Source organism: Neopsephotus bourkii, unplaced genomic scaffold, assembly GCF_033783945.1.
Source record: "Neopsephotus bourkii isolate Nb327-2 ecotype Australia unplaced genomic scaffold, CSIRO-AGI_Nbou_v1 NB_1792, whole genome shotgun sequence".
NCBI lineage: Eukaryota > Metazoa > Chordata > Aves > Psittaciformes > Psittacidae > Neopsephotus > Neopsephotus bourkii.
This window is the reverse complement of record NW_026902266.1, coordinates 11,792,775-11,814,109: the sequence shown is the minus strand read 5'-3', so window position 1 is coordinate 11,814,109 and position 21,335 is coordinate 11,792,775. Positions and strand designations below refer to the sequence as shown.

The 21,335-nt window shown below is 35.5% G+C and overlaps 1 protein-coding gene across 1 annotated transcript in view; it reads left to right on the top strand.

Annotated features, from left to right (window-relative positions):
- The window catches only part of SBF2 (SET binding factor 2), a 260,129-nt gene that overhangs the window by 198,506 nt on the left and 40,288 nt on the right, over window positions 1-21,335 (top strand). Inside the window, exons 18-27 of the mRNA XM_061380465.1 lie at window positions 4,109-4,279; window positions 6,399-6,661; window positions 7,873-8,045; window positions 8,316-8,389; window positions 8,778-8,973; window positions 10,147-10,274; window positions 12,469-12,644; window positions 13,543-13,688; window positions 17,517-17,715; window positions 19,651-19,847. Of these exons, the coding sequence (XP_061236449.1) occupies window positions 4,109-4,279; window positions 6,399-6,661; window positions 7,873-8,045; window positions 8,316-8,389; window positions 8,778-8,973; window positions 10,147-10,274; window positions 12,469-12,644; window positions 13,543-13,688; window positions 17,517-17,715; window positions 19,651-19,847 (1,723 nt within the window). The remainder of the gene's footprint in view (window positions 1-4,108; window positions 4,280-6,398; window positions 6,662-7,872; window positions 8,046-8,315; window positions 8,390-8,777; window positions 8,974-10,146; window positions 10,275-12,468; window positions 12,645-13,542; window positions 13,689-17,516; window positions 17,716-19,650; window positions 19,848-21,335) is intronic.

Sequence of the window (21,335 nt, the reverse complement as noted above, 5' to 3'; positions counted from 1 at the left end):
TATCCATACAGCACCATAACTAACCTTTTAAAGTAACAGTGTTGCTGTGTCATGGATGATCTGTAAGCTTACACTTGCAGACTTTTTCAGGAAGAACCTTAACCACTACAGGACGGGGAATGTTGTGATCTCCTTTAGTATGCGAAGAAGGTAATTTCTCAGGTGTTGCAATAGCTTTCTCACAGAGGTCAAGTGGATAACCCATAGCACAGTAATTCCTCAAGGAGATGAGAAGAAAGCTATTCTTGGCATTCAGCAGCAAGCTCCTTCTCACCTCTTTCTTTCCTCTCCTCACCAAAAATATCCGAAACTATTAACTGAGGATATAAGTTGGAGACAGAAATCCAGTTAACTTCTGAAGCAAACTGGATTTATCTAAAATATAGTGAGTGGTTGAGTTTGCCATTTTGTTTCCATAGCCAAGAGACGTGCAGTCGAAATAATACTGTCATAGAGAGGCTCTCTGGAGACCTGCACCTTACAGTAAGTTTGGGAGTCTTGGACTTAGTGCACATTTTTGACTGAGCCACGAGTATCATTTAAGAATCAGAGTTATGCAGTATCAAGAAACAGAAAAAAGTCCTGGACAGGCATTATCCAATGCCACTTAGTATGTTGGAAATAATGGAAAGACAATTCCTGAATTCAGAAGCTGTGTATAGCCACACACAGCAAGTCACAAATCTACCTTGTGTTTTTACAAACTATAGAATGTCATTCATTATTTTGGTATAGGTAATGTCTGTTTCATACATAATTTGGGATGGGAGTGTTTGGGGTTTTTTTTAAGTGCGATTAGTTTATTGAAAAGAATTCAGTGTCCTTTTGGGGAAGTTAACTCATTTCATGTTGACTATTACGATTTACACCTTAATGCTCATTTAAGCTATCATAAGACAGCTTTAGAGTAAGGACTTTATCAGTTCAGAGCTATTTTTATTATTTTCTTCTCAGGTCTTTTTTAAGCTGTCAGCCCCTAAATTCTCCCTTATAAGTAGGAAATTCTTTTGCTGCCTCCTACATTCATTCTGTCTGGCAGAATTGAATTAGGACAGGGACAGAATTGGGACAGGGAAAAAGAGCATGAATATTGGTATAGTTTAGGTGTCTTGTGGAAGGATAGGTGAAGATTTGTTTTATATATGCAGTATTGCTTGATGAAAAAACACTGAACTACTGTTTTACTTAAATTGGTGAAATCTTGAGCAAATTCTTTAGAATGCAACAGTAAGCACGGGCCATTTTAGTATATTGGATTAGTTTCCATTCTAGTCAAAACAGCTGACTAAGCACTCCCAGAGTAGAGAATATAGACACTGCAAGCTTCATGGAATGCTTATATTTGTACTATGTGTTAGTAGTCCCTGGATTTTGACTGCATAGAAGCAGCAATGTGTTTCTTAAGGTTGGTATTCATACTGGTTTTTTACTAACAAACTAACCAAAACAAGCTGAGAATCCGAAGTGATTTTGCCTAAAATGACCAAGAGAGCTGAGCCTTGAACTACAAATCCTGACTTTGATTCTGTGCTCTGGCCACAATCAGGTTTTATCATTTGTTTCAACACATGCAGGTAATAAGAAGAATAATATTTATTAGCATTTTGATGGATTTTCTTTCATCCTTTTGCAAACTATTTTTACTTTGCCTAGAAGTTACTGTCAGTGTTGACTTATGTCATTATATTTGAATATAAATACTGTTTAGAAGTTTTGTTTTGTACATGGCTGTTCACGGTTTTAAATTACAAACACAGGAAGAGCATCTAAAAGCCCCTCAGCTTTACTGTTGTGTTTGTCCCATGTGCAAATAATTAATTTTGGTTTTATTTCTGTAACACTATTACTATGGAATCAGGGTTATGAGTTATTTTAGTTTGGGTTTTACCTTACTAGGTAAGGAACTCTTACCTTACCAGGTAAGGAAGACCACCCCTTCCTTACCTAGTTTGCACAAATACCTCACTTGGGCTGGAGACATCAAAGGCAGCTGGACAGGTTGATAGTCAAATCACTCTTTTATGTGGCATTTACTACACAAATTGGCATGAGTTAAGTATACCAACTAGCTAGGCTTGAACAGACTGTTTACCTTTTTCTTCCCCTTTTTTTCCCTTCCTCCCCTGCCCCCCTTTTTCCTTTTCCTGACATCATGGTCTCTTTTTACAGCTGTATTGTGACGGGGAATTACTGCCAGTGACAAAAATAAAGAATAAATCAAAGTAAAAGTCATGATACAGCTTTAGTAGTAACCATTGCTTTCAAGATGTGTTACCCATATTTATATTCCATGATTTACCTGTCATCTCCAGTCCTCTGTAATACAAGTTTTGTGCATCTGAATTTTGAGTTAAGTGAATGATTGGGCCAGATCTATTCTGTGGGCCTGTGTTATTTATCACAGCTGAGCAAATTAAACCATTTTAAGCCAGCTGTATGCCCACCTGTAACAGCAAAAGATATGAAATGTGTACACCTCTTAAAGAACATTGTAAAGCAGGTGGCTTTACAGGAGTGTAGGGGTAGTCTTTCTGTTTCTTTATTTTCTCATTTTACAATTAAAAGACTCAATTTCATGTACAGTTAATTGTCCCACTAATGAACAGGCTTGACATAGTCATGAATTAGTGTATATTTTGTATGCCTGAGGTTTTGCCAAGGCATCCCCAGTAGTGAGTACAAAGATCGGTAGGATGCTATTTGAGCTGTTCTATTCTGCAATTTAACAGCTAGATCAAGCACAGGATCCATTAGTGTGTGATCAGTTGTCCTTTCCTCTGAGCTACCATAAACTACATCACAACTGAAACTTGGGAATCTGTTAAACAAGCCAGCTGTCTTCTATTTCAGTATTGGGTAAGCAAAGTCATATGTAGTGCAGTATGAATCTTCCATGAACTTAGATTTCTTAACAGATTACCAAGAAATTTTGATTAAATTCTGCATGATCAAATAAAAATTATAGTTCTCAGTTTTTTGTGGTTTATCACAAGAAGGTATTTCAGTTGGGTAAATTTTAGTAGCATGTCACATATAATTTTCTCAAACATAACCATTTCAAAGAGCTTTGTCTTTCATACGGAAAGAATACATGGCACATGATCAGGACTTTTAGTTCATGATGTACTTGGAAGAGCATAGTGTGGAAAACACAGTTTGAAAAATTGCAAAACCAGAAATTTGTAAAACAGACTTTAAAATTTTCAGCTGTAATTTCCTGGCCTTCCACTTGAATACCTGAATGCCTACTAAGGAAATACTGTACGTACTGGCTGCTATGTACAATTATACATCTATTAATATAAAATGAGTAGATTTAACGCGCTGCAGAAGAGTGGTTTGCAACATAATCATAGAATAGTTAAGGTTGGAAAGGATGTTAAGATCATCTTCCAGCCCCTTGCCATGGGGGCAGGGACACCACACCCTAGACCGTGTCACCCAAGGCTCTGTCCAACCTGGCCGTGAACACTGCCAGGGATGGAGCATTTACCACTTCTTTGGGCAACCCATTCCAGTGCCTCACCACCCTCACAGTAAAGAGTTTCTTTCATGAAAGTAAAATTAAACTTCTAGATATAGTGTATATTTCAGGTATGAGTAGTGTCTTGAGTGAAAGTTATTAAATGAGGCACCGAGTAATGCACTTTATTCTTCAATTCTCATACAGATATAATAATAATAAGCAGCTATGTGTGGTATGCAACACAAATTTTTTTGTGGTCTTTTTTTCCCCAAAAAAGTAAGAATACATGATACAAGATTTTATTCTTCATGATTTAGGTCATTGAAATAAATTTTCTTGTCATTCTATATTGTTATCAAGAATATAAAGCAACTCACTGGAAGATTAGTGCTACCTAAATAAATACACCTAACTTGAAAAAAGTGGTCCATTCATAATGAGTAATGCTGTAACAATTCTTTAACGGCACAGAATGAGATCATTTCTCTTTCCTATATTGCAGTACAAAAGATGTTATATATTGCATATTTCATTCTGTAGAACTGATTTTATGTATATTTATTTAAATTCTCAAGCCATAGCCTTTAAAGGAAATTAAATAATAGGTCTAATACATCAATTTTGCATGGTTTTTGCTTTCAGAAATTAGCACCTGGAGTTAGTCAGTTTGCTTACACTTGTGTGCAAGACCATCCTATCTGGACTAATCAACAGTTTTGGGAAACAACCTTTTACAGCAATGTCCAAAATCAAGTTCGCTCCCTCTACCTTTCAGCCAAAGATGACAACCATGCAGTACAGTTGAGACAAAAGGTAGGAGAATATATTATAAAGTAAATATCAAGGTAGTATTTTTATTCACTTTTTAATTGTCTGCTAAGTTGTGGAGCTATAAGCTGTAGTTTCTCCCATTTAATGTGTTTTTCTTTCATTTTTTGCCATATTAAACAGCATAAAATGACATGAAAAATAAAAAATAACATTTATCTGCAAAGCAATATAACTTGATGTTGCTTGTGTGATTTTTCAAACAACCGCTTTTTATATAAATTTCCACACTTTTAAGGTATATGTTTTTCCTGAGAGTAGTAACTTATTGTATAGCAGTGTTACAAACAAGTGACAGTTCTGTTATAGGAACAGCCTAAGTTAGCACCAGTTCTCGTGCCCAGTCTTAGATTATTACCAAGCCCTGGAGTGGTTTCTGTTGAATGGCACTCAGTCTGCTTTAGCAAAATTGAACAGGTCTTCCAGAACACAAATTATGTGTCTCAGTAGGATGAAAGTCCATCTCTAATGCAAAAATATAATGGGAAGCCTTGTAGCATGCTAAAATAACTACTTCTTTTGTTTTTTCTTTTGTTTTTGTTTTTTTTTTAAGGAGCATTACCTACACATAGGAAAGAGCTGTTTGTAATCTCTCTTCTTATATGATTATTATCAACTGTGTGACTGAAAAGTGTATGCTATCCAAAGTCATGCAGCACTGTAGAGACAGGAAGTAAAATAGAGATATTCCCAGCAATGGAGTCAGAATGAGAAACAGAAAAGGCGTTTCAGATGTATGAGGGTGTCGTGGTTTAAACTCAGTCAGCTACACTCTCTCTCTCACTCCCCCCCCTTTCCTCCCCCCAGCTCCCGGAGGGATGGGGAAGAGAATCGAAAGAATGTAATGCCCACAGGTTGAGATAAGAACAGTCCAGTAACTAAAGTGTAACACAAACCAATGCTGCTGCCACTAATAATATTGATGATAAGGGACATAACAAGGGAAGAGAGTACAACTGCTCACCACCCACCGACTGATACCCAGCCCGACCGAGCAGTGATTCAGCCCTTCTGGGTAACTGCCCCCAGTTTATATAGTGGGCATGATGTGCTGTGATATGGAATACCTCTTTGGCTAGTTTGGGTCAGGTGTCCTGTCTCTGCTTCCTCCCGGCTTCCCCTCCTCCCTGGCAGAGCATGAGACTCAGGAGGTCCTTCGTCAGAGTAAACATTACTGAGCAGCAACTAAAAACATGAGTGTTATCAGTGCTGTTCCCAGGCTGAAAGTCAAAAGCACAGCACTGCACCAGCTACTAAGGAGAAAAATGACTGCCACTGCTGGACCCAGGACAGAGTGATAAAAAGCAAGGGACTGTGGGACTGTGTGTGGGGAACCCCGTAAAATCTGATTCTTTGCAGAGATGTGGAGAGCAGTAGAACTTCAAGCATCTACTTTAAACCTCACATATGTCCATATGGAAAATTTGGTCAATTTAAATTTAGTATAGAAGAAACATTTTCAACATATGTAGTCCTTCAATAATTTAACATCAAGCATTATGTCGCTAATATCTGCTGCCAGATTCCTTTATTCTGACTTCCTCAGGCTATAATACAATTTGACTATGTGCAACCTACCTGGTTTGTTTCAACCAAAAGCTAGAATTGGACTCAACATATAAAGCATGAGTGTTTCAGCTCGTCTGGAAACTACTTATATAAAACTTTGCTTCACCTGAACGTCCTAGGAATTTAGAGACTGTTACCTGCATGAAGCATGTGCTTCTCAGTCCAATTTATGCTTGCTTTTATGTGAGCTAAATGAATAAGCTAATGAGAGCAACTGTGCTAAAATCAGTAAACCACTCCGAATAAACATGGATGATTGTATAGTATAAAACTCATCTAGAAAGAAATTGTTACTTAGATCTGTCTACGTTTTGCTACTTGCATATTTCAGTGAACTGCTTTCAAAGCTGAGTTCTTATAACTCTTCTTAAACCCTATTGAGTGTAGTTATTTGGTTTTTCTTTTAATATTAATATATAACTTACTGAAGAAGTTTAATAAACAATTTAATAAAGTTTTGACTAAACATTATTTTTAACATTCCAGCTTTATTATTTTTCTATGCTTTCTTTATTTCATTCTCCATGTCTTCTAGGAGAAAAATTCTGTAGGTTCAGAACAAGATAAGACAGCAATGGATCTGGCTGCTGAGCAGTTGCGATTATGGCCAACTCTTAATAAGCAAACGCAGCAGGAGCTCATCCAGAATGAGGAAAGTACAGTTTTCAGTCAGGCAATTCATTTTGCTAACCTCATGGTCTACCTGCTAGTACCACTGGATACAAGTAAGAACAAGTTGTTAAGAACATCGGCTACAGGTGACTGGGAGAGTGGAAGCAACAGTATTGTCACAAACAGGTGGGCATACAGCTTCAGTGTGGATGGGTCACAGTTCTCAAAAGCTTCTTAATTTTCAGGATTTCTTCTAAAAACCAGATTATTTCAGTATCTTCACCTCTTTTTAAGTTCATTAATTAAGGAGAGTAGTCTAATGTGGTTCCTCTTAAAGTAACAGGACTTAACCTGGAGCAATCTGCCACCATTTAAAGGAACATAAAAGCTTTACTGTTACGTTAAGAATCTGTAATCTAGTAATGCAAATGATGAAGGCAAATACATGATGAGAAAGAAAAAGCAACCCAAACGGTACATTATATAACTTGAAAAACTCAGTATATGAACCTAAAATCAAGAAAACATTTGTATAGAATCCAAGGAAGAAAGGCACAGAAGTCACACAAAGTAAGAGGGCTAAACTACTATGGCAAAAGTTAAATTACTAAGGAGGCAGAGGAGTATGAATGCCAGTTACGTTCCCTAGCATGTGAATCTATAAAATAGTCTTCCTTTCTCTCTAGTTATTGTTTTCATTATCACCTGTGATCTGTCAGAATTCCCACCTGCTAAAATTGTTGAACACTGGCATCACGTAAAGTACAGGCTTCCTACCAGTATCAGACTTTCCATGGCTGCTAATTGCTGCTGACTAAACACCTCTAATCTCAGGCATTAGGATGTGCTCAGAAAACAGGTTGTGGTGTATATTGTATGAATCTGACCCTTAATATTATTATGGGAAGCATTTTTAGACATTCAAAGTACATCTCCCACTGACCTGCTTGTGCCTTTATCATATGCACAAAAAAGCTATTTTTATAGCCTTTTTGCTTTTGAATGCTTTGCTCTGCAACCAGAATATTCATTTAATGTATCTTTATCTGTGTAACTGGATATTTGTTTAACATGGGTTGCAAATCATGTTATTTGACTTCATGAAGAGAAGACACAGAGCTCACATCCAAGCAGCTTTTTTTCTCTTGTGGGCCCATCTGCACTGGATTCATGGAGGGAAAATTCTCCTATGTCATCATCCACACTGTTCTAACAGTGTTAATAATAATGAAAATACAGTGTTAACTTTGGTACCACCATACGCTTTTACCAAATTTATGTATTGTAGCTAGGAAAAAAACCAAAACCCACAGCTTGTCTGTGTTGAGCCAGGTATCACCTTTGCATCAGCAGCTGAAATTTTCCATGCTTGAAACTTCTTTTATTTATGTCTGTAGTATTGCAGGCAGTGTTGCAGAGAGTTATGACACTGAAAGTGGATTTGAGGACTCTGAGAACAATGATGTTGCAAATGCAGTTGTACGCTTCATCACGAGATTCATTGACAAGGTTTGCACAGAGAGCGGTGTTACACAGGATCACATCAAGGGTCTTCACTGCATGATACCTGGTAGGAATTGTGAAGAGTGCTTTGTAGTCTTTCTTTTTTCTACTTTTTTTTTTTTTTTCTAGTAAGAAAAATGCACTTCTTGGTTTCAGTTACTTTCAGTGAAGTTAGAAGGTTAGATTTCTTTTCTAGACTGTAATTCCTGTTGAATTTCAAGTGATTATTCCTTTGACGTTTAAAGTTGAGAATTTCAGAATATCAAAGTTTAATTTAGATTGCAAATTTCTCTTTCATATTATGTGAGTTTTCATTTATGGTATTACTGCTTTCCAGGCATTGTTGCAATGCACATAGAGACCTTGGAGGCTGTCCATCGTGAGAGTAGGCGGCTTCCACCAATACAGAAGGCAAGTGTTAGGAAACATATTTGTATTCTTTAAAAGTATTAGAATCATTCAATTTAGTCATATTTTTTTCCCTCATAATGTTACAAAGAAATATCAAAACATTGAAAGAAAATTTTCACCAGTGATAAATAAAATGCTTGGCTTTGGTCTCATGAAATATGAACTTATGAAGCTAGTAGAGCCAAACTTCTGATTATAAGCAAGCTATTGCAAGCCCACTGTTTTTTCAGAACCATTTCTCTTATTTGAGTCCAAGCTGCATCTCCATTCTTTGGACTCTGTCTCATAACAATTTTGTTTTGATGTTTTTTCAGCCAAATATTAGAACTAGATTGAGGTATAACACTGATCTCACCATTACACTAATGCTTTCATTTATTTGCATCAGCCCAAAATTCTACGACCAACTTTACTGCCAGGAGAAGAATTTGTTTGTGAAGGTCTCCGTGTGCTACTGGATCCTGATGGCAGAGAGGAAGCTACAGGAGGACTGCTTGGAGGCCCTCACATACTTCCTGCTGAAGGAGCTTTGTTCCTGACCACTTACAGAATTATATTTAAAGGCACTCCTCATGATCAACTGGGTAAGAAAAATGAAACAGTGATAGCTGTGGTCCTTCAGACAGGCAGGACTTCGAGCTGGCCTGTCCACCTAGTATAACACCAACATCAAAATGTATATACCTCACAGTATAACTTTCCATGTTTATCAGATAAGAATAATCTCTTAATATAGGTTTTTATTGCTAGATATGACAGTCATTGACTTTGGATTTACATTTAATTTAAATAGAACTTATTCAGGCAACGCATTAGATGCTAAATGTTTGTTTATTCATGCATATAGTATTCCTGTCTTCAACAATTTATGTAATATCATAAAATTATGAATTTGTCTTAGAGGAAACTTCAGTAGTCTGTTCCATGGCATTTTCACAGACTACCTAAAGTTGGAGACAAAAAATAAGGACATTTGTGACTATATTTTAGTGATTTCCATAGACTTTTGAATGAACAAAATGCTTAGTACATTTATATTTCAGTTCCATCTGTAAAGTTGGTCTGATAATGCTGCTTTACAGCGTAGTATTTGTAAGCTTCTTCACTCCTAAGGGAGAATATATACACTGTGCAAGACCTGCAGCTTCTGTTGCCCCTAGCTTTTCATTAAATAGGGTTTTTTCAGCCACTAGAAGTCTGTTAAATGACACATGCTCATCAGTTAGTATTCTCTCAAATATCTATTAATAAATTCAATATTGGTTTTAATATGTATCAGAAATAGCTCTCCTGAATGATAATTTTTCTTATTTTGACATCTGCCATTTCTAAGCAGATTGTCTTTTAGAAGTATTAATTTATTGTGGAATGTTCATGGTCATGCATAAAGATACCAGTGTGTATCATTCATTGTTTAGAAGTTGTATAATGCAATATGAAATTTGAGTAAATTGAAACTGTTTCTTCACCCCCATCAACCTAGATTTTAGGTGTACATTTCCATCATGTGTACAGACTCAGAAGGAAGGAGAATATTTCTCTAATCATCCCAGCTGTGATTAAGCAGAAATTCAGATTACTACTAATACTTTAGGAATTTACCTTTTCAGGTATTTTGCCTGAAATTAATTAGGTACCATCATTTTTGTGTTGCTTTGTACTCCCTCATTCCTATCTATTCAAACTACAATGAGACCAAACCAGATCTGATTCTGTGATCTAATAAGTATGTGTAAATACAATATTGTGGTCCTCAGTTGGAGAGCAGACAGTGATCCGGAGCTTTCCTATTGCATCTGTTACGAAGGAGAAGAAGATCACTATACAAAACCAACTGCAGCAAAGTATGCAGGAAGGACTGCAGATCACTTCAGCTACCTTTCAGGTAAAAAGAAGCTTTTTAAAAATTTATGTGACAACACACCTTAAAATATTTCAGAGCAGCACTTTGTTCTGATATTTGTGTTCAGTTTTCTGCCATGTAAAGTCAACAGAAAATTCAGTCCTCTCAGAAACCCTGGTGTTTCTTGGCCCAGGTGATACCTAGAGGATTACAGTTTTCAAATTCGATTTCTTTTCACTCCTTTCCTTAGCTTTCAGTTTTGGATCCAGTAAAGGCTTATTTTGGGTCCAAATCTCTTAATGTTTAATAAGTAGAGGCCTAGGCAGGCCAGTGGAAACATGCTTTCTCTGTCTTTCAGCTACATGGAATGTATATGGAAAAGTTATAAATACTGCCAGAACCAGTGAGCCTCTGTGTGACTTGCACAGATCCTGACTTCTGTACAGATCCTGTCTGTGTGTTCAGAAGCATGTTATGCAGGCTGATTGATAGAGGTGGACTTTTTAAGAGTTAGGAATCTTGAAGTGTTTCCGCAATATTTTGTTCTGGTGGTGATCTTGAAGGTAGTCAGACCCTAAGAGATGAGAAGTTGAAGGCAAAGAATTTTATTTCGTGGATTGAAAGTAGACTGCAGTACTTAAGATGTGAGATATTTGTTGGGTTAGGTGACTGCAGAATTGTCTTTTCATTGAGAACAAAAACTCTTTTAACATTTGAAAACATAATAAAATAGATCATAAGCTTTTCACTAGTGCCTTAAATAATGGACATTATTTAGCTAATTGTTCATGATTAGATATTATGACAAAATTCTTCAGTATGAGGGTGGTGAGGCACCATCCCTGGAAGCATTCAAGGCCAGGTGGGGTTAGCTTTGAGCAGCCTGGTCTAGTGGAAGGTATCCCTGCCTGTGGCATGGAGGTTAGAAGTTGATGATCTTCCCAAGTCCTTTCCGGCCTAAAACATTCGATGACCCTATTCAAAACCATATGATTAGGAAGGAATAAAAGTGAGTAAAGCAACTGACAAAAAGTTCTTGTTGTGGACTTCAGGAGGACTTCAGTGTTCCAGTAATCCTTTTGCCAGAATAGTTAGCATACTTCAACGATGTGCTAAATACAGGCACAGCTCAGTGTTTTCTGTGCTGGATTCTGGTAAAACATCTTTGCTTTTGTTTAATATAGTTTTGTTTTAGGTTGTGAGAACAAAAACAATCAGCAAACAGTTTACTTTCCGTTCCCTTTGTAACAGATAGAGTTCAATACAGTGTGAAATAGCCCCTTCTCTTTGCTTATTAACTATGACTTTCAGGTGTTTGCTGCAGTTATGCTATTTAATCTGTTTAAAACTTCAGATCATTGTGACCCCTACAGATTCCAGAGCTTCTTTCAGGGAGGTCCTAGAACAACAGAGTTATTAGTCATTTGGAAAGTATTTAAAAAACAAGTGAAATTTAAAAAGCAGTGATGAAATGCACCTTCTAGGTATCAGGGAAAAAAACGTTGAAATGGTTTATAGGTATGCTTTCAGAAATAAAGCTCTAGGATATTTCTTTGTTTGTTGACTCCCCTTGGCCGAGGATGAAGAGATGGGATTCTTTTATTATTCTTTTCCCTAAAAAATGTTTCAAAAAAAAACATTTTTAGTGGTTAGATAGATCAGGATTGAATAGCACAAGGTTAGTCCATTTTAAGGATTGGATTTCACTATTACGTTATTAGTAATAGCTTTTTATACTTTGCAAGGTGTGGCAAAAATTGGAATGGCTGAGTAATGGGGAAGTATAATGGTTGGGACTTATGAATGCTGAAATTGTGGCTTGATGGTACTCTTTGAAGTGCATTACAACCTTAGTTCCCAGTATATGGACAGAGCTGGCAGAGTATTTCCAAGCTAAACTGTCCCATGTGACTAGTATTTGACCTGTTGTAGGCATCTTACTGCCAGCAGTATTGGATTTACCAAAATACTTGTTTGATATTAGAATTCTGAGTGTTAATTTTAGTGAAAATAATCTTAGGACTTAAATGTAAAAATTAAATTAAAAATTAAAAACATGTAATATCCCTCAAAAACAATAAGATATATGTACATCTATCTGTATTTTTCCAGTGAGCATAGTACTGCATGTATGCAAGTATGGGAATTTTGCTAATGTATTTTAGGATCTTTTAATTTCTCTAATTCTATAGGGTTTTTTCCCCCGTTTCTAACATGTCATATCTTTAATACGCAGTTAATTAAAGTAGCATTTGATGAAGAAGTAAGTCCTGAAGTGGTGGAAATATTTAAGAAACAGTTAATGAAGTTCCGTTATCCTCAGTCTATCTTCAGCACTTTTGCATTTGCAGCTGGGCAAACAGCACCACAGATAATTTTACCAAAACAAAAAGAAAAGAACACGTCATTCCGGTATAGTCATTCTTCTTCTTTTACTATTGATGTTCTTGTTGAGTTTCAGTCAAATACATTGAACAGTCTGAAAGCTTTGCAGAAATGCAGATCATTGAGTTACTTTTCAGGAAAGTCAAAATGACTGATTGCTATTCCAAGTCTTTTTGTATTTCCAGAATAAAAGGTAAATTAGTATGATATACATGTCCATTTGGTACAAGTACATATTATTTATCCAAATTTCTGGCTGCAGTGTAAATACATTACATTTTGGAACACATATCAGTAGCATCTTCAGTTACCCAAACTATGCCAACATGAAAAGTAGATTTCTTGTATGTGACTTTACAAATTAATAACCTAATGTGGTTTGTAACTGATTTGACCCTTAATACAGTCTGCACAGTTTTCCTAGTGTGTTTTGCTCTAGAGTATGAGCTTTATGCTCTTTTGAAGTTCGTGATACATACATTTTTAGTAGACTAGATGGACTATTAGTCTGTTCTAGAGTGGTAGTTCCCGTGATTCTCTGTTGATTATTACATTGTTGACACAGGAAAGTAAAATCCCAAGCTAGTAATGGAATCCTAAAACAGCAATTTCTGTCTTTCTTGCCTTTGCTTTGTGAACTTTTTAGATATATCACGTTGCTAGCAAAATACAAATACCTAAAGATGGTGGCTGCTTATTCATTATCATTAGACATAATAGATACAAATTTATCTCGAAGTAATAAAATTGATTTTAAAAATTTGATATAGGAAGTAAATTTTCTGGTTATTATTTTTGTCTTATTAAATGAACAATTACAGGAATATATTTTATTTGGGCAAGTGGGTTCATTATAAAAATCTACACACTATTGGGGAGAATCATATTCATCTTTCTAAATATTTTTATTGCTATGAATTTATAGTACCTTCTCAAAAAACTTTGTGAAAGGAGCAAAACGTGCTGGGAAGATGACAATTGGGCGCCAACATTTATTAAAGAAGAAGACAGGCACAATAGTGGAAGAAAGAGGGAATCGCCCAGGCTGGAATGAAGATGATGATATCTCTGGTAATAGTGAAACGGTTTTTTCTATGTTGGTTGATAAGTCTATCCTCTTATGCTTTCATTTGGAGATGTTGCATAAGAAATGTATTAAAAAAGAAATTGCAGAGTCTTCCTAGACAGGAAAGATAAAGGTTTCAAGTATGTACACTCAGTAACCATTTTCTTTTGTAATGATGCAGGAAAAGAGGAAGTTGACTTCATTCAGTGGTAAAGCAAAATACTAGATAGTTATCTTTTATCAAAATATGTGCATATAGTGTCTCGTTATAATTTTTTACATCATAATAATGTAGATGGAACAGTACAGAAGAATATTGTAACTTCCATTTATCTTTAGACATCATGATGACATCTGCAGTTAGTCTATGGTGAGAAAGCAGTCATTGGTGAGATTCAATGAAGAGCAAATACGGATGTGGAAGTGACAAATGATTTCTAAAAACAGCAGAAGTCATTACTACTGGAAATACAATTTTTCCAAATTCTGGTTGAAAGAATTTTGGGGCAGAAGGTAGAAAGTGATTTGGGCACTTTGTATAGTTTGTGTGATGGTATGGAGTTTGACTCTCTTCCAAATACTTCTTTTCCTACCATGTGCTGCTGTCAGTATATCCTTATCTGGACCAGTGCTAATTTATAATAAACCACTAGAGGGAACCAGATTCTCCTGTACATGAAACAGGTATTGTTTTGTCATACCATTCTTTCTTTTTTAAAAAAAAAAAGGCATTTCAGATAATGAAGTGTTTATCAAACACTACTAATCTCTTCAAAACATAAAAAAAGCCAAATTTTCCTTTGGAATATTTGGTCAGTGAGCAAGGCAGCTTATATGACTTATTAGCAGATACATAAGCAGATAAAAGTTGTCTGAAGCAGGGCCATCTTACTGCACTGCCGCTATTCTCTCTAAAATGGAAGAAAGGTATTCCAGGAAAGGTAAAAAATATTGTTTCTCTTCTTTCATTGCAGATAAAAGTGGTGGAAAAGGGGCAAAAAGAAACAATTACAAAACACAGGGTGTCTTTAGAGTGCTGAAAAATCACATTCTTGATTTAATTTTTGGCATCTTCTTTAAGTGCTGAGTTAGTATGTGTTCTGATGTTGCAGATTCTTTGGGTCAGAAGCCATTCTGCAGGCTGTACCTGCGTGATTTTTAAACGATTTTGTGTCTTTCATTCAGAGACACCAAGCATAGGCGTATCTGTGTATTGGTACTTCTCTTGACAATGAAGAAATCTTTAGGAATTTTTGCATTGCAGATGTACAGACCAGCTACATTCTTCCATAAGCACAGGTGCTCTATAGCCATTAACGATAGTGACTGTTTTACTCCAATTACAAAACTATGAATGGTGAAGTTTTCTACCCACCACTTTCCCGATGTCTTGACCGGGAGCATGTAAAGGGATCGAAGTCTGCCAGTTTGCTTTTCTCTCCATGCTGCACTGTCACCTCAGGTGTAATCAGCTGATAACAATGATAACTCTTTGCTTCAGATAAAGTACAAATAGCCATAGGAAATTTGCTTTTTAATAACTGCAGTTTCTTTTATACTGACTGCTGTGAATGGCTTTTTGTTTGCAAGTCTCAAAAACTGAAGTATAGGAAACTATGCAGCTATACCAACAATTAAGGAAATTGAAGCTATCTGCAACAGGTGACGCCTTGTCTGAAAAAAAAATGTTAAAGATAGGGTTGGAGGGAACTTCAAGAGATCATCTACTTCATCTCTGTGCCCCACAGCAAGATCAACATACTTAATCTATTCCTCACAGATGTTTACCTAAGTTTTTCTTAAAAGCTTTCAGAGATGAATGTTCTACAACTCTAGGCACTTTGTACTAATGCTTTAACCACCCTGTTGCTGGAGAAAAAAAAGCAACTTTCTGATATTCAGGGCTAAATATTTCCTTGCCCCAATTTAAAGCCTTCTCTTCTTATTCTGCCACCACATACATACAGGAGAGATGATTCCCTTCAGTCTGATTGCAGTGCTTAATGTATTTATGGACTGTATTGTCTGTGTTTTCTGTTCTCTCTAGATATGAAATATCTGCAGGTTTTAGTTTTTTGTTTATTTGTGTTGGTAGACTTCTGAACATCTTCATTGCTCTTTTCTCACTCCTCTTCAAGAGGTTCACATATAACTTGCAGTGTAATTTCCAGAACTGGGGACAGTAGTCTAGTTATTATTTGCTACTAATGAATGCCTACTTTCTCTCCAGTTCCTCCCCATCTTATTTTCAGAGTTTACAATCTTATCACTACTAAGTTCTGTTTCCTATAGGTGATCATACTGATGTGTTCTATAAAAGGGGAGAAACTCACTTTTACAAACAGTCGTATCTCAAGAACAGTTTATTTTCAAAATTAATTAAAAAAAAATTTTAAATTTGACATAAAACAGTCTTCATCTCCTTCTTCAGATTATGGATACTGTCATGAGCTATTATAATCTCTAGTTTTTAATGCACAGGAAAAGGTTTTGCAAATTCTGATCACCAGCATACCTGCTTTCGTGAGAGAAAAAGGCATTTAGAAAACAGTATTTGAAGAAATGCACCCTCATCTTACTTGGATCAGTTATACCTTTCCGTTCAAAACTGTTAAATACCAAGTTTCTGTATACCTCAAAATAAAATTCTTTATGAAACTCGTTTAATTTGTTTCTTGATGACACACTTTATACTTGTAAATGTTTTGTAAATTCATTCTTACCATGACAAATAAGAAAACATGTAAAAAAGAGGCTATCCACAGTGTTAAACTCTGTATTATTTACGTCCGATAGAGCATTGTTGTTTGATGAGCTGCAGGGCCAGTAAAATTACTCATTTAGCTTTTATGCTAAAATGCACACCAAAAAAAAAGTTATGGGTTCTACTCCTGTAAATTCTTAGCATTGTCTACTGCCAGTAAAATTTTAATTGTACCATAATTGTATGTTTTTTAATTAATTTCCACTTTTATAAAATATTGTTTTAAATTTAAATCCTTACATACCTTTTAGTGCCTCATTCATGAAGAAGTATTTCCTCTCATATGCACATATTTCAGTGTTTTAGGTGGTAGCAAGTAATTGATACATGCTGTGAACAGTAAGTCTGCTTTCAGAAGTATTTGGAAATAGTTGGAAGTGTCAATAACAGGGAGGTGATAGGGATTGTACGAAGACCTTGCTTGACTTGAATTTCAGTGTAGTTTGAACTTGTGACATGTTTTTTCTCTCTCATGGTTGAAGGTTTTTCTGCTTTGGAAAGTGCTGCTGACATTCACGGCTAAAGAAAGGTGCTCTTTGACATTGAAACTGAGGCATTAAGAAACTGTCAGTCATCTGTTGTGAAATTATGACACAGAAACATTTTTTTTTATTTGAACTAAGCCTTAAAATGTTTGTTGTATCTTTTGAAGGTATTTTAAAAGAATTGTGAGGTCCATTTTAACCTGGAGTTCTAAAGAATTTACGTGCACAATTTTTATTATTCTGGCTTGTGTATATCCTCGTATAGCAGTTGACATTTTTGAAAGAAAGATTATCTGCCTTTGGTTCCATTCAGATGAATATATGAGATAACATTTTCAAGGATTTTAGCAAGAGAGCTGGCAGCCATGCCAGTCACAAGTGCAGTAGGTAGCTGCAATAATATATTCAGGCTTCCTGACTAAAATATTATTTTATTACTTATAATTCTATAAACTGTGGTTTATATGTGTTAGTTCTTGTAATTTGTCACTGGCAGTAGAACAAACGAGTGTTTTGTTCAGAAGAAAACAGCATTGTTTTTTTGGCTTTCCCAATAGCAAACTCTTAAAGATTTTTCACCTCAGTTTCAGATGACAGCGAGATGCACACAAGTGGTACCCTAAAAGCATCAGAAAAATCAACAATGGAGCAATTAGTAGAAAGAGCCTGTTTCAGGGACTATCAACGTTTGGGACTAGGGACCATCAGTAGTAACTCTTCCCGTTCAAAACCAGAATACTTGAGAGTAACTGCACTGAACAGGATGTATTCACTTTGCAGGAGGTGAGTTTACCAATTCAGTGAAGTAGTGAAAATAAAGATGACTTAATAAACACATCCTATGATGTATCCATTAAAGCAATTTGTGAGAAAATTTTTGTCCACAGTAGGAGTGTTTAACCAGCGACCTTGAAGCTATTTATATTCCACTCAGATACTTGTTTTTGGGTGGCTGTGTATGTATTCATCAGACTCAGAAAGACTGCCAGCCGTGTTAGCCAAAAGTGAGCTTTTAGAACTACCCCAGAAGTTGTGTCAGACAACACAAGTCTTCCTTCCTTGGTTCTTTCTATAGCCCATGAAAAGAGAGTGCCCCTGGGGCTTTTGGAAGAGCCTAATCTACATACTGTGAATTGCCTTTTAAAGGAGTTTCTGGTTCTTGATTTTCTGTACTGTTGGCTAAATCATTAGGCTATTTGCATTAAAATATAATTATGCCTAAATGAAAAAGCAGACCTTAGAAACTGTTATACATAACTATTTTCTTCATTAAAAAATATTTTAAAATTTTATTTATGAAGCTATCTACACTACTTTAAAAAATTGTCATGTGCTGAAAGTCACGTGCTGTATTTTAACACATGAATGTTACTAACTCCTTTTTTGGTGTGAATGCTGTTGTAGTTAATGACCACTACCCACAAAAATTCTTTTTAATACAAAAGGCTATCTGCATGGATCATATTAGAAGAGCGTTTGCATTCTCTAAAGCCAGTTTTGGCTTGTCATTCCTTTCATTATGGATAATAAAATCACCAGATATTCATGAAAGAAGGGCACACAGGAAAAATAATGGAGCTTGTCTTGTTTTTTGACCTATCTAGAAAAACAGACTAATAACCAGTTTTGCTCAGTCCCCACTGAGTGATTGTGCAGATGAAGGCATTAAATCTACATTTTCGTTATTCTTTGAACATTATGCAGACAACTCTTTCCTAATTCCTAAAACCACCAGGTTTTAATATTTGGTAGGATATTTTGAAAAATATAATTAATCTCTGAGTGGTTTAAAAATCTCAGGATATAGATACATATCTACTGCCGTATTAGTTTGGTTACTGTGTTTTAAGTAGACTGTAAATAGTATGTACTTTAATTTTGTATGAGGGCAGTTCAATAAAAGTCAAAGAATTTATTTTACAGGAACAAAGCTTTGGTAAGCACTAACTTAGTTTCTTCTCAACATATGTAATCAGCATATTACATATATATGGAGGGGATAGATAATAATCTTTCTTAGTGCTTGAATACTTCTTCCACTGACATGAACAAAACTACCGTCTTGCTGGGGGTTCTATTTTTAAAGGTATTGCATCAGTGAATTTCCTAATCTGTCAATGTATTGTAGTGTTTTAAAAAGTACACAAAAACTGAATTTCAAATTTATTGTTCCAAGGAATCTGACTGTGAAATTTAAATGTATTTTGAAATAAGCCAGACTATATTGTTTTAATTGTGATACTTTAGGCAATCTAGCATTCTTTCAATTCTCATATTTCATATACAAGTGTCAGAACAAAACTACTGTATTATTTGAATGCCCCAACATTCACTTTTCTGTCATGCTCAAAAATATGGATTTATTAGCCATGTGTAGCCAGTTACAGTGACAGAGAAGAGATACATAAGAAGAGTACAACCAAATAAAACACAACATAACCTTAAATGGAGAGAGACTAGGAGTGATAATCTTACTTTTTTTTTTTCCCATTAAAGTTGCTTTTAAAATGCAGTTTTCTTTACAGATCAATGTATTTGCTAGGATTGGGCTGAAAATGAGACTTACTAAATAAATAATTGTAACAGTTGAGGTATATTTTTAACAAGATGTATATTCAGCTTGTAATTTTTGGATATTTTTTTCATTGTTTAAGATTTTGAAAACGATTTTAATTTTTTTTTCCCCCCCAATTTGTTTCACAATTTTGTCAATATAAGTTATCCAGGGCTTCTGGTAGTACCTCAGTCTGTTCAAGACAGCAGTCTGCAGAGAGTTGCTCGCTGTTACCGGCAAAATCGCCTACCGGTTGTTTGTTGGAAGAACACTAAAACCAGTACTCTTCTACTTCGATCTGGGGGCTTTCATGGAAAAGGTGTTGTTGGCCTCTTCAAGTCCCAAAACACACACACTACAGGTGAGTTGATGCAGTTACGCTTTCTGCATAAGTAATTTTAGGTAGAAATAGTTACTTTTCTAGTGGAAGTCAGTGATATAGTTGAATCAAGTCTCAGGATATGACTGGTTTTCTGATATTATATTAGTTCAGTTTAATTACTATGCCAAGAAGCAGATCCTGAATGGTATGAAAGTGGTTTAAAAATGTCAAAGAAAAATTTAATGAGATTATGTATGTACTGAATGCCTTCTGCCAAACATAATGCACACATACTCTGTTTCCCTTAAACTAATGTTTTCCTTTGCACTGGTTAATATAATGAGTGTATGTTGTTCCTTTTAATAGAGGGTTATACAAAATACTAGAGAAACTATTATCCACTGTTTTTTCTCAAGTTTTTAATTGTAATACTAGTTTATCTTCCTTTTATAAAGCATAGACCTGAAAGATAGTTGGGGTCTTTGCATTAAGTAAATCTCTTCTTTTGCGTGATCAAGATTTGACCAGCACAAGATTTGTCAAAATATTTTTTTCAGGAGAATATACTCTTAGGGCAACATGAATTTTGGAAAGAACATTAGTTGACTTTCATCAGTCACAGGCAGTGTTTAAGATACTTACTATGACTACCTGGATTTACCATATGCTGATAGTTTCTTCAGAGTTAATTTCATGCCAAGAGTGAATTTGGCATATCACTGAAAAAAAAGCGAGTCTTCTCTTTAATCACAGTGATAGTTGTTTAGAAATTATTCTAAAATTAGGCTGTAATTTTTCTTTTTTGAGAAAAAGAGAATGTGAGGTAAAATTGGAGTAACAGGAACTCATTAAGGTGGCAAAGGAATTCATCAGTCCCGTTTATTTTTGTATTTCACCCCAATAATGACTGAAACACAATTAAAAGGTATTACTCTAATGAGGATTTTGTTCTGTTGAATTTTTCAAAACCTGCAACAAGCATACTGTACAAATGAGTGCAAGTCACATGAAAGTAGTTTGAAGATTATTGAATTCTCTTTGGTTTTTCCTTCACTGAGTATCTTTATAAAAACCACAATTTTCCTACTTGTAAAGAACAGTTTATGTCAGGCATAATGCTTACCTACATGAGGTTTTGTGTATATGAAATGCACCTTTAAAAATCTCACCATTTTAGAGATCCTAGAAGAACATTTTTTACATCAGACAGTGTCTGGGCTTGCTATTAAAACTGATTTGTGACTCAGTAATCATCAGATGAATATTCCCTGCTTTAGCATTGTATCAGTGTGTCTCTGTGTTTTGTGGGGTGTTTTTTAGCTGGAGTGAGGAGCAAGATAATTTTTATATAATTCGTTTTTGTTGAAAGATTTATAAAATGGATCATCAGAGTACTACCAGTAGTTAACACAGCAGCTGCCAAAGCTATGGGCTACACCAGTTGGTCCACAGGTTTATGGTGTGAATCCTAAGGATGGTAATTGAAATGTTAGTCTTATAAACTGATTTAATACTGACTGTTTTAGC